We start from the raw sequence: 17,809 nt of genomic DNA, 5'->3' as shown, positions 1-17,809 counted from the left end.
AAGGACCCGGTGGGGTGCTACCGGTCAACGGGGGGGTGCTGGCGGTCGGCGGGGGGGGGGGTTGGGGTGCTAGCGGTCGGCGGCCGGGCTTGCACACTTCAAAGTGTAACCTTTATTATTGTTCGTTCTGAAACGGCGCGCCCAGTGACGGATGGTGTAGCAATATTGTTGTCGGGAGGGTGGGCATGTCTGTTGACAACTACTATTCTAAGTATATCTTTTTTAAACATTGACACCATAATAGAAGCCTTGTTGCTCACATATACACTACAAATGATGTAATTTACGTCAAAGATCACACATCTCCATTATTGCATTATTCTGACGCTCTACGTAAGGGTTTCGTCTGAAGACAGCAGCAACGTGCACAGCGAGAGTGACCCTCTGCCACATTAAATCCATTACAGGCCTGTGAGAGTAACATAAGCCCCAAATCTCTTTAATACAATCGCCATTAGGAAAGTGCTGAGCTCTTTACCGACAGCCAAGACACAGCTGCTTCTGCTCTACTTTCAACACACTCTTGCATTTCAATGCATGGGGGTGTACTTTTAACGTCCGTTATCTGCTGCTGCCTTGGGCCAGAAAGCTAGTTTTAAGATCTGTAAAGTAAACACAAGGGAGCATATTAGGTAGAGAGGATATACAATTAATATGTCCACAATTTTTTATGCAACAATATTTAAGACTAAAAGAGCTAGAGCCCCGACCATTGAGGACTTATCCCTCTGCTTTGCTATAAGACTTCTACGTTTAATGCATCCCCTAACAGGCGGAGGTCATGAGGTCAAGCCTCCAGGCCCAGGGAGAGGCCTGCCCCCTCAAAGAGAAACCAAAAATCTCCAACACGCCAGACCTAAAACCTCCATTCTGTCCGAGTTTTCATAGAGACGTGCATCAGCGGACATGTGATGTGTGTGGACACAGAATAGCGTGTGTCTGTTAGCGGGAGCTAACTGCTACATGCGTTAGCATTGTTCTTGATCCTTTAAACTTTGGGAAAAAGGCAACACTACCAGACCCCAGGGAGGGATTGATGAAGAGAGGTGACTCTGATGTTCACTTCCCCCCTGGTGGCATGGTGTGTGCGTGTGTGTGATTGTCAGATTTTTTTTTGCTTTTCAGACGTTGTATTTTTTCATTCAACGTGACGCTCGTATTAACATGTACACTAGTAATGCGAGGACACAAGAGTCTTTGCACCTTTCTGCACTACGTCAACTGATTCTTTGGATTGAACTGTAAATAACTATTCAAAAGTGAGAGTACGGCTGAAGTGCTAGCTGATTGACAGGTCAGAAAAACATGTATATTAATTGCTCTATCACATTTCAAGCTTGAAAACCAAGAAAATAAACACTAGTGTTTAAATTTCCATCTATAAATATAAGCAGAGCTTAAGGAGTCAAGGTCCTACAGACGAGAGCACAGAAACAGCAACAATATCAAGTCCTCACAAAAACATGTATTATGTTTTCACATGAGGCTTTATGAGAGAGCTCCGCGACTGAAAAGGTCAACAGGTGCAACCTTAATATCTTGATGAGCGATCAGTTATGTTTGCAGTGGTGGCTGGATTAGATATTACCGGTGGCCTAAATCACTTTGTGCTGACGGATTTGGAAAGTGATAATCCAAGGTGTGCCTTTTAAAAGCCGGACGGCGGCCACCTGGGGTCCATTTGTAGCAGGGTCCCCCTCCGACGCTCTCCTGACACAGCCAGAAGAAACCAAACCGTACCGGGCCCATCGCAACCGCCAGCCGCAACCATGAACGGCACAGAGGGACCCTACTTCTACGTTCCCATGATGAACACCACCGGCATCGTCCGGAGTCCTTATGAATACCCTCAGTACTACCTTGTCAACCCGGCGGCCTACGCCGCCCTGGGGGCCTACATGTTCCTGCTCATCCTCGTGGGCTTCCCCGTCAACTTCCTCACCCTCTACGTCACCCTCGAACACAAGAAGCTGCGGACCCCTCTAAACTACATCCTGCTGAACCTGGCGGTGGCCAACCTCTTCATGGTGCTGGGCGGGTTCACCACGACGATGTACACCTCCATGCACGGCTACTTCGTCCTGGGTCGCCTGGGCTGCAACGTGGAGGGCTTCTTCGCCACGCTGGGCGGTGAGATTGCTCTGTGGTCGCTGGTGGTTCTGGCCGTGGAAAGGTGGGTGGTCGTCTGCAAGCCCATCGCCAACTTCCGCTTCGGCGAGGACCACGCCATCATGGGTCTGGCCCTCACCTGGGTCATGGCCTCGGCCTGCGCCGTGCCTCCCCTGGTCGGCTGGTCCCGCTACATCCCCGAGGGCATGCAGTGCTCGTGCGGAGTCGACTACTACACGCGTGCTGAGGGCTTCAACAACGACACCTTCGTCATCTACATGTTCACCTGCCACTTCCTCATCCCGATGGTCATCATTTTCTTCTGCTACGGACGCCTGCTGTGCGCCGTCAAGGAGGCCGCCGCCGCCCAACAGGAGTCCGAGACCACCCAGAGGGCCGAGAGGGAGGTCAGCCGCATGGTGGTGATCATGGTCATCGCCTTCCTGGTGTGCTGGGTGCCCTACGCCAGCGTGGCCTGGTTCATCTTCTGCAATCAGGGATCCGAGTTTGGACCCGTCTTCATGACCATCCCGGCCTTCTTTGCCAAGAGTTCGTCCGTCTACAACCCGCTGATCTACATCTGCATGAACAAGCAGTTCCGCCACTGCATGATCACCACCTTGTGCTGCGGGAAGAATCCCTTCGAGGAAGAGGAGGGAGCGTCCTCCACGAAGACCGAGGCCTCCTCCGTCTCCACCAGCTCCGTGTCTCCTGCGTAAGAGAGGCCGAACCAGAGAAGAAGACTTCCGCCCCGACCCCCGGGAAACGTCTACAGAAATAACTTTTTGTATTTTTACAAACGTGTTGGTTCAACCTAAAGACAGTTGCAGAACATGTCAGCCCACTACAGAGATGTTCCTGCATGTACAGATTATCCAACTCGAAAAATCACATAGATTTTTTTTTTTTTCTGAGAGGAAAGGGATGAAAAAAAAATTTATCTTTTACGGTTGGATCCTATATGATACTGGCTTATTTTTGAATGTAGAGGCATGTAATCAAAGCAACGTAAAATAAAACGCACTTTGCAAATGACTCCTGTTTATGTTTTACTGTAGTACATTTAATCAAATGAATAAATGTGAATTACTTATTCATAATGCATTCATGTCCTTAGTCAGTTTCTACGTTAAAGCTCTTTTTGAAGCGACTGCTTCTCATTTCACCCAGAGGTCACCTTGGACTTAAAACTTGTCCCAGCTGGGATTATGACATTGCTAATCAGGGATGAATGACATAACACCATCTCTATCTGATGACAAATATCAATTATAATAATCAAAGGTTAACACTCATAACGATTTAAGAGACACCTTGACGGAAAGGTTACGGAATAGAAACAGTGACTGTAGATTACTCTCATCTCATATCACAAACTGTATAAAGGAAAATTCAGTAACAATTGAGTTATATCTCAACATATATTGTATAACAAACTTTAAAACAGTTGTTATTATATTTTATTAAAGGAGAAAAGATTGTTTCCATTGCCTCCCAATGACTCAACATGGCAACACGCTAAGCTAACAGCGCTATCAAGGCTAACAATGCTAACGATGGTTTTTATATTGCTTATAAATGCCAAACAGGGGGATTTCAAGTAAAGTGTTACCTGATATACGTAGTTGCTAATGGAAAACATGATGGATACGTATTATGACATCATAACTGTGCATCTTATGAATATCTTCATGAGATGTCAGCTCACGGTTGCTAAATATATGGACTTCAGGAAAATGGCGCGCAACATTTCTCTATAGATTTTCTAAACATTGTAAATAGATTGAGCTAAAATACAGCGATGCAGTAATTCTACAAGTAATTGATAGTGAATACTGTGATGAAGTGTATCCATGGACACTGATCCCCTCCAGACCTTCGTCTCACAAGGACGCTCTTTGAGGCCTCCGTGTTCTGAATGGCAGAAACTCTTTGTGGTTTGTGCAGTACGGCAGACGCTAAAACAAACACCCCGAGATCTCTCCCATAATGACCTTCATGCGTCGCTATAGCAACCACCTTACCAGCGAATGTTTCGTGGAATACAGATAAACTCAGCGAAGAGTCTGAAGTCAAGCTTGAGGGAGAAAAATAAAGGAAAATAAGGGTAGAAAAGCCATGCTCTAAAAATGATAATGAAGGTATTTGGAGAATGTTGGATGGATGGCAACTGGCTTTCTGTAAATACAAGTTAGTCTTTAATTGAACCTGAACCCACTTGTAAAGTATTTAAGAATTACTACGGTAATACTTGGTCGCACCATTTGAGATGGTAAAGCTTATAAGTGGTGTGTTTAGATATTTCTTAACATTAAAACAAACGTATTGTGTGTAATGAAATGTGTTGTAGTACGTAGGCTGCATGCGGCTGACAGCTATTGACTCTTTTACACTTCTATTAGTGTTACTGTTGTGTGAATTGTACAATTATTAAATGTAGCACATCTTCGGGTGTCGTTCTTCAGTGAAACAGAGTCCCTGAAGCTGAATATTTAAACGTGGCGTGACCAGGACTCACTGATTTGATCAAAGCGGTTTAACAAAAACCACAAAGGCCCCTCCAGGGACGCCGTGCAGAAATATGAAATCCTTTTGAATTTGTATGGAAAACTTTATTTGATAATAAAAATAGCATTCACAGACTTCTTTTGATAGCTACATATACATCGTAATCCATCTCAAGGAAAGAAGCTGGATAAGTCCACATCTACTTGTACTTAGACTAATGTTATGTATAGCTTCATGGGTCAAATAAAGCTATGAACAATGTAGTATTTATATATGCATAGTTTTATAAAAAAGATTGGCCCATATACATGTACTGCTTTCATCAACACAGAGACAGCATTGTGTCCGGAGCACATTGCAAGAAATAATGCTTGAAGAACACAGACTGCATACAAGTGCTTTATAATACAAAGGCAGGCTAACCATCGAGAGAGATTCAAACCATCAAACAGTTTCTGATCGACCAAATACAGACTTTCATTTTTAAAACGTCTTTACATACCTGATCCAGAGTAAATCAACATATTTCCCATAAATCATCAGGTCCATTTCAGAGATATAAACACAATATCACATTCCTCACTGCTGAGGTTTTCCATAAATTTCTCTTTTGTACAAGAAAAAGGCAACATTTTATTCCTTGAAAGGTTCCTAATAGTTACATTGGGAAAAAAAAATCTTTACAGGTGATGGCCAACAGGTTAACTTCATAAATGTGTTCCTTTTTTTCTTCTTTTTCGTTGTTTTGTTAATACAGTACCATGGCGACATCAGTGATCAAACAATGCGTTTGTGGTGGGGGTTTTTTTTATCCCAATATATTTTAGTTCTTTAATGAAACATAAAACAGAGAATACACACAAAACACATCATAAAGCAGCAGTCAGACTCCAGTGGCGTGACGGCGTGGCTCAGCACGGCTCGGCTTGGCTCAGCGCGGCAGGTCGGTCGACTTTATCACCACGTCAGCTCTTTGTGTCGTCGACGGCAACACGAGGGCGAGGCCAACAATCACTGCGTTCCTCATGTTCCTCATTCCCGCTCACAGCTACAAGAGGAAGGAGTTCAACTACACTTCATTTCACAGATGCACCTTGCACAGGGGGAATTTACACTCTTTTTTTGGGGGGGGGTTGGAAGGAGTCGTGTGTTACGGCAGCTGGACGCTGGTTTTGTGGCGTAATGCCGACTCGTCAAGAGCAACGAATTCAGATTTCTCTAATTTTTCCCGCTACAGAGAATCTAGAACTTTCAGCCGTGAAGTAAAAGCGAGCCAGGTTCCTTCCGCCGGTACGTCGGCACACGCCGACCGACCGCGAGAAGCTATTTTGGGGAGAAAATAATAACGCCGTTTGCCAGTTTGGTCACCGGTGGTGTGATCGTGTTTGTCGGAGGCTGGAGCTGCCGTCGAGTTCAAGGGTGCGACACAAAGTAAAAGGTACAGCATGCTCTCCTTCAGTGTGCTCGTCTTCCTCAGGCCTTCAAGGAATGAAGCTCGCTCAGGATATGTGCCAATTTAAAAAATAAAATAAGGGACACAAAGTCACATATTATTTATATAATTATTACTCTGCTTTCACTGTCAGATCTTAAATTTAGAATTTCTTCTCTGCCTGAACGTGACTTTCGCGGCTCTTGTGCTATCGTTTGTTCAGTGAAGCAATTCAGGAATGAAACAGACATCTAAAAAAAAAAAAAAAATTAAATACAAGTTGAAAACAAGCTTAGAAGATTTCACAACTGGAAGCATTGTTTCATTTCACCTCTCAGCGAACAAATATTTAGATTCAGCAAATGCCTACAAAAAGCAATATCACTGATTTTATATGCAGGCACAGACAATACCTTTACAATAGTACATCAACCTCTGGTTATGTTCAAAATAACTATAACAATGACAAAAAACAACCAGCATGAATTGATGGAAGGACTGAATTCCTGCTGTTCTATGAATCTCTGGATGGGATCACGAGTAGTTGAGTAGATCAAATCAACCAATAAACCGGTGGACCAGGTGAAACACAAAGAGTTTTAGTATCCTCAGAAGTCCAGTGTGTTGTACAAAGTCTGCACAGATAGAGGAGAGGGAGGCGCTAGATGCTGAGGTCTTCGGGGCTTTCTTTGTACAGCCTCCTCTTGGGCTCGGGGAGCTGGTGGGCGCCGCGGACCGCCGCGTTGTTCTTGTGGCCCGCCGCGTTGTTGTTCTTCATCGCGCCGAAGTAGTCCACCGGCCGGGGGGGCGGCGCGAAGCTCGGCTCGTCCCGGCTGTAGCTGCTGTCGGGGGAAGAGTCCCGCTCCGCCCGGCAACGCCGCTGCGGGGTCCCGTTGGTCGGCCACCGCTCCTCCGCCCTCTCCGGGGAGGAGTCCCTCAGGAGGTTGGCGTTCTTGGCGGACGCCCTGTCGCAGGCGCGGCCCCTGCCCGGAGGCGAGGAATCCCCGTTCTTGAGGAGCCGCCGCTCGTGGAGCCGCCGCTCGGGCATGACGGCGAGGAACCCGCCGTCGTCACGCTCCCTCTCGGGCGTGCGGTCCCGGTGCGCCCTGCGGTCCATGGACTTGGCCCGCCGGCGGTCCGGGGACGGGGCCCGCTTGGGCGTGGGCGAGCGGTCGAGGGAGCCGCGGCGCTGCTGGCGAAACCTTCCGTCCAAGGTGGAGCTGCTGCCCGAGGGCTCCCGCCCCCTGAGCTTCTGGGCGGCGGCGGCCTTCTTCCCCGAGCTGTCTTTCCTCAGAGTCTTCAGGAGTTTGGAGATGCCGCTCTCCGACTCAGACTTCTTGACCTTGCGGCCTCGGCTCTTCTTGCCGCTGCTGTAACTGTTGTCTGGAGACGGCTGTCTGGGGGTGCTTTGACTGTGATTGTTATTCCAGGTGTGATGATGGTGGGGGTTAAATTGCCGACCATGGTAGTCCGTCTGCTCTGACCCGGCCCTCTCCCTGTCCCGGCCACGCGCAGCCTCCTCCTGGCGTGATGGTTTGTGAAGGTCTGGTGGATAACTGGACTCCGATGAGGTGTGATATCGGCTGTTAGGCGGCAGCGTTCTCACTTCCGGAGTGTTTTGTGCCCCGGGTGCGGCAGGGTGCCCGTCACTGCTGCCGTCTGCAGGAGAGGAGAAAGGGAGAGAAGCTGGTTGACTAGAAACACCTCCTGAGGGCAAAGAGGTTCAGGGAATGCTTATACAAGGACCACGTGAGACATCTACCGCGTCGAGCAGGCGTGAACTTTCCTTGTTGGTTCATGCCAGCTGCCGCTTTGACATGACGGAAAGCCAACGCACAGATTCATGGAAACCCTTGGTGCACATCTGCCGAGAACCAATAAGGGCCGATCTTAAATGAGTTATGAACAATAAAATGCATCGAAGCGATGAATCACTTCAACAGGGTCCTTTTTTTGTTTGTTCTAGAGACACGAGGTGATGTCAGCAACAACAGCGAGGGCAACACATCGGCAGGTGTGGGGCGGGATTATCAAAGGCACAGCAGGTACCTAGGAAATCATTCAAAACAAAATGGAACGACTCAGGATGCAACGTCAGGAAAAAAGAAAACTCACTCAAAGCAACAAAAAAAAGTGTTTGGCTGCAAAATCATATTCATGTTGCTATGGTAGCGGCATGTGAGGTGGCATTAAATTAGTCCCAGGGGGGACGTATCTGGTGGTGGTTTGTGCGTGTGCGGATTCACAGAAGTTAAATAAAGTTTTATTCAGGCATGGCAAGACACAGAGCATGCACACCATGTAAAAACACAAACACAGCGTATTCAGGTCGGGATGAGCTGGCAAGGAGGGTGGATGAGAACTGAAAGGAACAAAGGATGGCGAGGGGGGGGGCGGGAATCGGGACAGACTTTTGGCTACAAACCGTGGTCTGATTTTGGCCCATTAGGTAGAAACAGGGCTCTCCCATCTTGTCATTCCTCATTGTACCAACAGCGAGATGAGGAGCCATCATCGCTGGAGAGAGGAGGAAGAGCCCGGCAACAAGAGTCAGAGAGAAGGGAGGAGGAGTCGAGAGGAGAAAAGAGAGAAAACAGACAAGAGGCTGTTTCACAGTGTATCGCAACAGAGAGAAGAAGAAGGGCTTTCGTTGTGAAAGACAGGAAATATTACACTTGATACAACTTCATGAAATCCATCTGAGAAGGGAGTAGAAGATTAAACCCCAAAAAAACAGCTCAACTACGAGCATCACTAAACAAAACATGGACCAGGAAGTAATACAACTAGACCAAAGCAATGGAACGCGTCCCATCTAAGAGGCTCCGTTCTGGTCTGCGGCTCACGAAGCCGGAACAACAATGAGATTCCGACGCTGGCTTTTGCTTCACAGGAAGTGGACCACGACACGGGAGCGGCGCGTACGTACCATACTCGGGGACAGATCCGTCCCCCCGCTTGAGGACGAGCCGCGCCCTCCGACCGCCGTTCTTGATCAGCTCGATGGCGCGCGAGTGCATCATGTTCTTTGTGCTCTCCCCGTTGATCTCCAGGATCTCGTCCCCCACCTGAAAGCATCGGAGTCCACGTTGGCGACGGAAGAGACGTGAGAAAGAGGAGCCGTCACGGACCCAGAAGTATTTCGGGGGGGCTTCTTACCCTCATCTTGCCGTTTCTGACAGCCGCCCCGTCCTCCGCTAGTCTCAACACGTACAGGTCCATGCTGTACTCCCGTCCCCCTCTCAGGCTGAAGCCGAAGCCTTTGCTGTCCCGCTCCAGGTCCACGGAATAGAACTCGGCGTCCTGCGAGACACGGAGGGAGGGGCGGGGCGGTGACGTCGTCATAGGGGAGGACAAGGGGGCGGGGGGTGTCAAAAGAAAAAACGGACAAAATGTCAACTTGGCTCGCCAAGAAAGCCGTGACCCGAAACGACTCATCAAAAGATATCACATTATGTTACAGGGCGGCTAAGCGAGTGAGAGACAACGAGTGCATCGCTGACCCAGAGGCCAGAAGCACGAAGAAAACTCACCTGACTGTGTGTGGGCGGAGGGGGAGGAGCTCCTTTTGACTTTGAGTTGTTCCTTTAAGAGAGAGAAACTCGCATGAATACACATTGTGCTGTTTTAAAAGAATTACGTTCCAGGAACCCGAAGGGACGCGCCATCACTCACCGTGACTCGGTTGTCTGTTGAGGTGTGTGTGTGGTGGTGATGGTGGCGATCTTCTCAGCATTAGTCAGCAGAGAAGCATTGGAAGATTCTGCAAAAAAAGACAAATTAAAGTTCAAATGAAGTGAAATGCATTTGCCCTCAGCTGGTGCATCACTAGTGATGTCACCGGTGACGTCACTGCCACAGGTCGCCCCCTGTCGGACCTGACGCCACCTGCCTCTGGTGGAACACACTGTCCTCAACTGGCCCCAAGGCCAAGGCCTTTTGCTGGCTTTCTTCTACTCCATCTTCTCAACAGCAACTCAATAACTGCGGCGCACATGAGACTCAATGGCTTCACTCCCTCACATGCGTGACCTCCTCACGTCCATCCATCTCTCTCCCTGCCTCTCTTTGAGGCAAACTGTTCTGCTCCCACAGATCTAGCGTGACATTTGAGAATGAGGCGGACCAATGAGTGCCGCCGTGGACATGTCACAAGGCCCCTACCAGGGAACATAGCCTGCAAAAAAAAAACCACCCCCTGTGAGCCAGTGAACATGTGTGTGGAGTTTGCTCGTAATCGAGCTTGCCGCTTGGTCTCGGTGGAGGGTGTTACATCGCGCCAGCTGGCAATAAGCGCCCTCGCTGCCTCACATGACATATTCCACTCAAAACCATGGAGCTTTAGGTCACAAACTGCTTGTGACGCGATATTATGAGCTTTATTTTCCATTGCTACACTAAGCCGGAAAGATTAACACCAACAGGAAGCGCTTGATTAAATGTGAGCCGGCACAAAATACTGCAGGAGAAAACAAACTGAGAGGAAACTCTGAGTGCTTTATATGGGGGGGGGTGGGGGGCTGAGTGGAGCCTTACCATCACCTGGGATGATCCGGAGCGACACCGTGTTCCCGGCTTCTTTGATCAGGTTGACGATGTCCGAGTGCGACTTGTTGGTGATGGAGCAGCAGTTGACGGACAAAATCCGGTCGCCGACCTTCAGCTTCCCGCAGCGGTCCGCCGGGCTGCCCTCGATGATGCGTCCTATTTTGTGGGGCATGGCCACGCAGGCATTTCCGGCTTTTGTGTTAGTTTGTTTGTTTTGCGTGTTGGAAGTAGTGGGCAGCGGTTATTGTGGATTCATGGTGGTGATTGGGTTGTATTGATTTGTGTATTATTTTTAGAAGGGAAAAAAAAGAGAGAAAGACAACGGAGGGAAAGAGACGAAACAGAAAGGTTAATTATGCCAAATCACCAAGTTCAGTAAAGCAGAGCACCAGACCTCCACCGGCTCCGAATATGATAGTCCTACAGGAGGGGGCCCCCGGGGGAGGCTGGGGGGGGTGGATGCTGGTGTCATATGTGGTGCTGCTCACTGCGAGGAATATGAGCTGCACCTGAGTGACAGCTTTCAAAACTGGCCATCTTGTTTAAACAGAAGCTCTGAAGAGACCCCTGGAGACCCCCCCCCCCCCGTTTCCCTGACACATCCATATTCATTGCATCATCTCACCACGCCTAATTACCCCCCACCCCCTTGGCGTGCTGATTGAAAAATGTGCCTGTCACTCTGTCTAAATAATGAGGTGTGTGGTAATATCCAATCATAAACACAACCTCAACCTCAGGTCACAGCAGGGGGGGGGGGGGGCATGGAGTCACCAGGTCCAATCATCTCGTCCCGAGAGCAGAAGTGACTGAGCGGAGGAAAGGAAGCCCCCAAAGGGACCACGAGACGTTTAGGACGCCCTGGTTGACGAGCTCTCTCGCTGCTGTCCGTATGAATAAGGCATTAGTTCCTGCATATTGCAGAGCAACATCATCAGCCCGTGGGATCAATGAAAGCCCCCCACCCCCCCTCTCGTTGTTGCGCTTAGTCCTCGTGTCACGCCGAGCAACCTTGGGCCGACATCGGTGGTGGATATTCATCCCTTGGGAAGTTAACACCGAAGACGTCCGCAATTCCTCATCAACGCCGGAGCGGCTCCAACGCCGCGCTGCGTAAACGCCTCGGACGGCGGACGGAGCGAGCGGAGCAGACTTCAATTACACGGCGAATGGATCGGGTGGGGGGGGAGGTGGGGGGGGGGGGCAGCTGTGAGCCGCGAATCAGCGCTGATGGTGTAAGAGATGAAGCCTCGACGGGGGGAGAGCGATCTGCACAAAGGGGACTTTCCTTCGTCCCCGAGCCCTCGACAGAAGGTTGGTGACCTGGTTCTGTCAGAAGCATAATTCAGAGGGTAACTCAACGAGGAGTGTATTATTTATATTGTAATTCTGCCAGCAGACGGCATGAGTCAATTCACTCAGGGTTCATTTGTACTTCGGGAACCAGGGCCGTTTCGATTGTTTCTTTTGGTTCTAAAGGTTCAGGATCTCTTTTAGTCCATTAGACCTGGAGAGATTTTGTTGTAGTACTTTGGGAAGAACGACTGTGAAACAGTTATTATGTTTTTATCAGGTAAACCCTGCAAATGGTCTTTGGCTCAGTGATGGTGCCAGTGCCAGGCCGTAACATTTAAAGGTTAAAAGTTATATTGCTCCGCGTAAAAGATGTTTGTGCAAGCCGCATTGGGAAAGCAAATTAATCACAACAAACTTCAGCGCAGATTAACAAGACTCGAACAAACAAACCCCCACTCCTTTGGCCTCACCCGACTCGGCCCACTTACCGAAGGTGGTGCCGGCGTCGGGCCTGGACACGGACGACACGATGACGAAGCCGAAGCCCTCGTTCTCCCCGCGCTGGATCTCCACGTCGTACGGCTGCAGGGAGGCCGGCACTACCGTGCTGCCGCTGCCGCCTCCGCCGCCGCTGCCGATGCCGCTGGTGGAGCCGCTGCCGGAGCTGACGGTGTTGAGAGAGTTCTGGCTCCCCTGGGGGGTCCGCTTGCCCTCCGTCAGGCTCGGCGCCTGCGTGCTGCTGTGGTGGGAAGAGGCCGGCGACGGGGGTACGTCGCCCTCTCCTTTCGACACTTTTGAGGAAGAAGAAAATAACCGTTGAGCTCAAATCCACGTCCCGAAAACCTTCGAGAAGGCGGGGGGGGGGGGGGGGGGGGGGGGGGCTCTGCTCACCTCCGTATGCCGCCGACTTGCGCCTGACGGTGAGGTTGACGTGGCCCTGTTTGGCGGCCTGCTGCATCAGCTGCACCACCAGCTGGTGGGACTTGCCCACCACCGCCGTTCCGTCCACGCAGATGAGCTCGTCGCCTGACCGCAGGCGGCCGTCCTCGTCCGCCGCGCCGTACTTCACTATGTGGCCGATGTAGATCTGGAGGGAGGAGGGCAAACTCCTTGTTCAATACGTCGCCAGCACCTCATTCGCAAATTTAAATCAAACACAAAAATGATTTGTGTAATCAAATGTTTCTCCTGCTGTGTTTCCCCTCAGACAAATAGCGTAATAGTGTGACGTGAAGCGTTCAAGAATATGATGCAGTACACCTTGAGCTGCAGTGCATGAACTGAAGAGGCCTCAATGGCTCCTTTGTGTCTTATCTCCTTCGGACTCATCTGTCAGACTTTTCTCTCTCCACTTCCTCTACTTTTGAGATATATAGGAACTGACGTTTGGGGGGTAAAAGAAAGAAGAACGACGCAGCGAGTCGGGGCATCGGAGAAGCTGGCGCGCTTCAGGCATCGCGTGGGCATGCAAAGCACACAACTCCGTCCGACACAGTCGCACAATCACCGCGCAGACACCTTTTGGCGCAAACAACAAGCAGCAACTCCCCTGACTTCCTCAATAAGCGCCTTCCTCGCTGCACTCCTTTCAAGACAAATATATGGCGCACAACCAGAGGGATTGTGGGTAAGACCTTGGCTTCTCTTAACAAGCTGTCTGTCTGATGCTCCAGAGAGCAGCAACCGTACTGGGAAGCGTGCTGGGAGCAACACATTCTCAGATAGGATGAATACTGAGTACTGAGAGCACGTCCTCTCACAGTCTGTGACAAACAACCCGTGGACCGGTGGAGGGATACTTACAGGCTCCCCGGGCTCATTTCCTCCCAGGATGCGAAAGCCGAAGCCTGTGTCCTTCCGCCAGAGGAAAATGTCCTGCTCCTGTGAATCCGGCACTGAAATACACAAGAGAAACGAGTTAGGGGGGGTCGAGGTGTGTGTGTGTGTGTGGGGGGGGGGGGGCGCAACAAGTTCAGTCTGCCACTTGGACTCGTGATCTCGAACCCTTGTCATCGCTGAAACCCTGTTAGCCACCACACACACACACCATGGACAGAGCAGACTGTGGAGGAGCACACAATATTGTGTCAGTCTGCTCCACCCGGAGGCCACCACGACAGGCCAGAAGTGAACCCATTAGCTCCTCCTCCTCCTTCTCCTCCTCCTCTTCTCCTCCCTCCGTGTCACAGTTCAACGGGTCGACCGCGTCCTGAGATATGCGCCTGTGGACCGGTGTGCGCTGACAGGAAAAGATGCAACATCGAGCCACGACTAAGTCCCCCAAAAGTCACACTGGAATATTCCCTTTCCATGGATTTTCATCTGGTTTACTGCGATGGAACCCGAAATGGTGACTTGCTGCACAGTGGAAGGAGCTAACCAAGACACTGATGAGTTTTACTTTTTTTTCATGAATTCTTGTGGCTTTTAGGAGATCGTAAAGGAGACTTTTTTAAAGACGCCGGCGTGTTTCTCGTCATCTTCTTCTCGTTTTATTGTGTACCCCACCCCCCCCCTCATCTCCCCCTTTGCTGAACTTCCGAAAAAATCCTTCAGGGTTTTTTCGATGAGATTTACCAATCAGCGGCAGCTACAAGCAACCCAGTTAATATTTAATCAGCAGCAGTCCCAGATTCCACAGGCGGCCATGATTGTTTCAAGGAGCGCAGGTGAGGGCGGCGACAATCGCTGACACGTCACCGCTCTGCAGACACACACCAGCAAGCCGCTGTGTGTCTTCAAGGAGACTTTCCTCTCGAAGGCACCTTTTGTCACGGGGTCGGTCGTGACTCAGAAACCACGCGCCTGTTCGTCCACACGCAAATATGGGCTTCAACTGGCACACGGACGCACAAACACAGAGGGATGTGTGGTGGCCACACAGCCGCAACCTGCAGAAATGCATGCGCTGAAGCACTCTAAAGCACACAAAGAATTAGATGCATTAGTGACTTGTCACTTTGGACCTTGACGTTGTGTTATCTCCTGCTTGTTGTCGTTGTGTTGTCATCGTATCGTCGAGTACCGACTCGCTGTCATTGTGTATTTTACGAGATGTTAGTCTTGTTTTCCTGCCCAGGGACCACAGATGTAAAATGAGCTTGTAGCTAACTCTGGTCCAGCTAAGAAGCCGAGCACTGTCCCTGTCAGATAAATACATGAATACATGAATTAATGAATAATTTAACTTGCTGCTAGCTGTTGCTTTTCATATTTAAAGTGCAAATATGAGGTTTTTTTTCCAGCTTTCATTTTAATTCTGGGCGATTGAAAGGTTTCCTGCCGGGTGACCTCATGTCATTTCACCCTCACGGAGGGTTAAGACGTCAAAAACCACTGAAACTGTAAACTCAGCAAAAGCCTGAACTCACGTCGGCTTTCGTACATGCTCCTCGACTGCGCCCAGATCTTAAAGGGGTCCGGCTTCTTCTGCAGGGTGAGGTTGCCGTCCGCGGGGTCGTGGGGGGGCAGGCCCGGCAGGGGCTGGGTGGGGGCAGCCGGGGTGGGGGCCACAGCCTCTCCGGGCATGGCACAGGGCGGGTGGCCGGGGGAGTCTGTGTGGGCGCTGCGATGGCTGCACACGCTGTGCTGGGAGCTGCTCTGGCTGTCCTTCCTCTCCAACTGGTGCTGGGTGGAGAAACAGAAGACAGAGTGAGCGGTGTGTGTGTCTGTGTATGTGCGCCTTTGGGGTGGGTGGGGGGCAGAGGACGGAGGAGGAGAAGTGGTGAGGGCGGCATGCAGGAGGAAAGAGATGAGCTGAAAAACGTGTCGATGGAGGACAAAGAGATAAAAGGAGAAAAGGCCTACAATGTCATCAGAATATCTCGACACTTGGTTTCCATGGTTGCGAAACAAAGACCGCCTGATGTGTGAGGGAATTTCAACAAACAGAGATGTTGCCTTTCATGAATGAATCTCAATGAATTCTTGAGATTGGAATCGTAAGCAGAGAATCAACGTGTTGAACGCAAAGTGTAGAATCTGACCAGCAGGCAGGAGGCCGCGTGGGCAAGAGTCAGGGTTTAGTGGAGGCTGCGTGGGGAGGAGTCAGAGTGTGCATGAGGTTGCGGGGGGCGGAGTCAGCGTGTGCAGAAGGCTGGGTGGGGAGGAGTCAGCGTGTGCATGCGGTTGCGTGGGGAGGAGTCAGCATGTGCATGTGGCTGCGTGAGGAGGAGTCAGCGTGCGCTAAAACGTCCTTCATATAACAGACTGGTGTTTAAATGTGAACTCTAATACGACTTTCGAATTAAAATAATCACTGTTAATCTTTCATATTAAGCCTAAAGTCTGGTGAAACGTTCCCAGTCAACAAAACCAAACACGGCCGGTGGTTCTGTAAACTGTTTAAACACAATAAAGCTGTGGGGAAATCTGCTGAACTCACATTTTAATCTTTGAATCCTCTTTTTTCAGAATAATCTCCAAATGAAAATAATTCATCTTTTTGTCTACGTTGAATCTGCAGCGCTTTTAAAGGTTCTGAATTGTTACTCATAAAAAGAATCGTCATGGAAACCCGATCCAGCTTCTTAAATCCGTCTTTCAGCTTCCTGTAATCTTTGTTTGTGGATTGTGAATATAAACATAACAACGTTATCACCCGCAGACGCACATAAAAGACAAATGAGCCTCGATGAGAAGATGCTATTACCGACGAGGGGAGGGGGGGGCGCAATATGAAATCAGAATCATTTCAGATCTGGTATGAATAATCGAGGCCTGGGAGGGGGGGTCATCACTCGCTGGGACGGGTCAGCCCCCCCCAGTGATGAGCCAGGCTGGCTTACTCAGGGGAGAATTGGAGTAAACTGGGAGCTGTTTTTGGAGGCAAAATGCTCGTTCTGACACAAAGCCTCCTGCAGCGTGACATTCCACTGACAAGAGGAAGGGGGCAGGAGGGGGGGGGGGGTATCTTGCTCACTGGAAAGCTAATCCAAAGTGACAGTCGAGTGGTGCTGCCCTCTACACAGCACCTGCCCTCCCCCACACCGTGCCATGTGGCCTGAGTAGGTTTTGCCAGTTTTATTTTGTATTTTTTTTTATTCCTCGTCTGAACCCGTCGCTGACCTCCTTTGAAGCGTCTCATCGGGGCTTGTTAGTGATTCTTTTCTTCTTCTTTTCAACAGGTTGAGAGGAGGCGTAAAAAGCACAGGGGGTCGTTGCCCCCCCCCGAATAACGGCCCCTCGTTTCTTCTCCCGTTCGTCACACGCTCTGCAATCTGTTGCAATCTCTCCTCCAGCTTCCCCGATCTCCCTTCACTTTGCCTCCAGCTCGTTTCGTCACCCCCCCCCCCCCACACCCCCAACCCCCCCAACCCCCAGCAGCTCCAGAGCATCTTCTGTATCTGTAGGCTGTCTCAGTGATTCACTGATGTGGGACAAACCATCTCCCCGCTGGTCTCCCCCCCCCCCAACCCCCCCTCATCCATATCTGAGCCTCATGCCTCTCTCCCTCCCTAACAGCCGCCGAGAAGAGACGCATCGGAGGGCGAACACAAAGTGACGGAAAGAGACAGAAGAGGAAAGGTGGCGTCTCCGCACACATAGATATTACATCTCTCTTTTGTTCTTTAAATAGCGCTCCTGCAACTCAGTTGAGCTGACATGCACACACACACACACAAGCGCGCGCGCACACACACACACACACACACACACACACACACCAAGGAGTACTCACCACCAGCTTTGGACTCCTCTTGGCTGCCACCACTCCTGCAAAACATCGGCAGAGAGACAGAGAGAGCATTAATGAATTGTGGTGCTCTTCCCTTCCCTAAAAAAAAAAAAACTGGTCAAAAAAATAAAATAAAAATACAAAAAAAATAAAACTCCGGGAGAGACGGACGGACTCCTGGTTTCTGCTGCAGAGCGGAGCGCAACTGGCCCCGGCTTGCTCTCCTCCTCCTCCTCCTC

The 17,809-nt window shown here is 50.1% G+C and overlaps 2 protein-coding genes across 17 annotated transcripts in view; one reads left to right on the top strand and one right to left on the bottom strand.

The window, feature by feature from the left end:
- Positions 1 to 1,676: 1,676 nt before the first annotated feature.
- LOC119222025 (rhodopsin) lies at positions 1,677 to 3,211 on the top strand. The gene has a single exon (XM_037478352.2). The coding sequence runs from the start codon at positions 1,770 to 1,772 to the stop codon at positions 2,826 to 2,828; it is 1,059 nt and encodes a 352-aa protein (XP_037334249.2). The 5' UTR covers positions 1,677 to 1,769; the 3' UTR covers positions 2,829 to 3,211.
- Positions 3,212 to 4,686: 1,475 nt separating this feature from the next.
- The window catches only part of LOC119221946 (membrane-associated guanylate kinase, WW and PDZ domain-containing protein 1-like), a 60,059-nt gene continuing 46,936 nt past the window's right edge, over positions 4,687 to 17,809 (bottom strand). For 11 of the 16 annotated variants that reach the window (XM_037478173.2, XM_062562475.1, XM_037478176.2 and 8 more), the window contains 11 exons: positions 17,574 to 17,608; positions 15,265 to 15,520; positions 13,697 to 13,788; positions 12,785 to 12,980; positions 12,382 to 12,684; positions 10,586 to 10,789; positions 9,725 to 9,812; positions 9,583 to 9,634; positions 9,209 to 9,352; positions 8,979 to 9,117; positions 4,687 to 7,708 (listed from right to left, as the gene is read on the bottom strand). In XM_037478173.2, coding sequence (XP_037334070.2) covers positions 6,711 to 7,708; positions 8,979 to 9,117; positions 9,209 to 9,352; positions 9,583 to 9,634; positions 9,725 to 9,812; positions 10,586 to 10,789; positions 12,382 to 12,684; positions 12,785 to 12,980; positions 13,697 to 13,788; positions 15,265 to 15,520; positions 17,574 to 17,608 — 2,507 coding nt within the window. In that variant the 3' untranslated portion in view covers positions 4,687 to 6,710. Of the gene's footprint in view, positions 7,709 to 8,474; positions 8,567 to 8,978; positions 9,118 to 9,208; positions 9,353 to 9,582; positions 9,635 to 9,724; positions 9,813 to 10,585; positions 10,790 to 12,381; positions 12,685 to 12,784; positions 12,981 to 13,696; positions 13,789 to 15,264; positions 15,521 to 17,573; positions 17,609 to 17,809 lie in introns of all 16 variants that reach the window. The other 5 variants (XM_037478175.2, XM_062562490.1, XM_062562487.1 and 2 more) reach the window with 2 other exon arrangements.

The sequence above is a fragment of the Pungitius pungitius genome, chromosome 1 (genome assembly GCF_949316345.1).
Source record: "Pungitius pungitius chromosome 1, fPunPun2.1, whole genome shotgun sequence".
NCBI lineage: Eukaryota > Metazoa > Chordata > Actinopteri > Perciformes > Gasterosteidae > Pungitius > Pungitius pungitius.
This window is presented reverse-complemented; position numbering and strand designations above follow the sequence as displayed.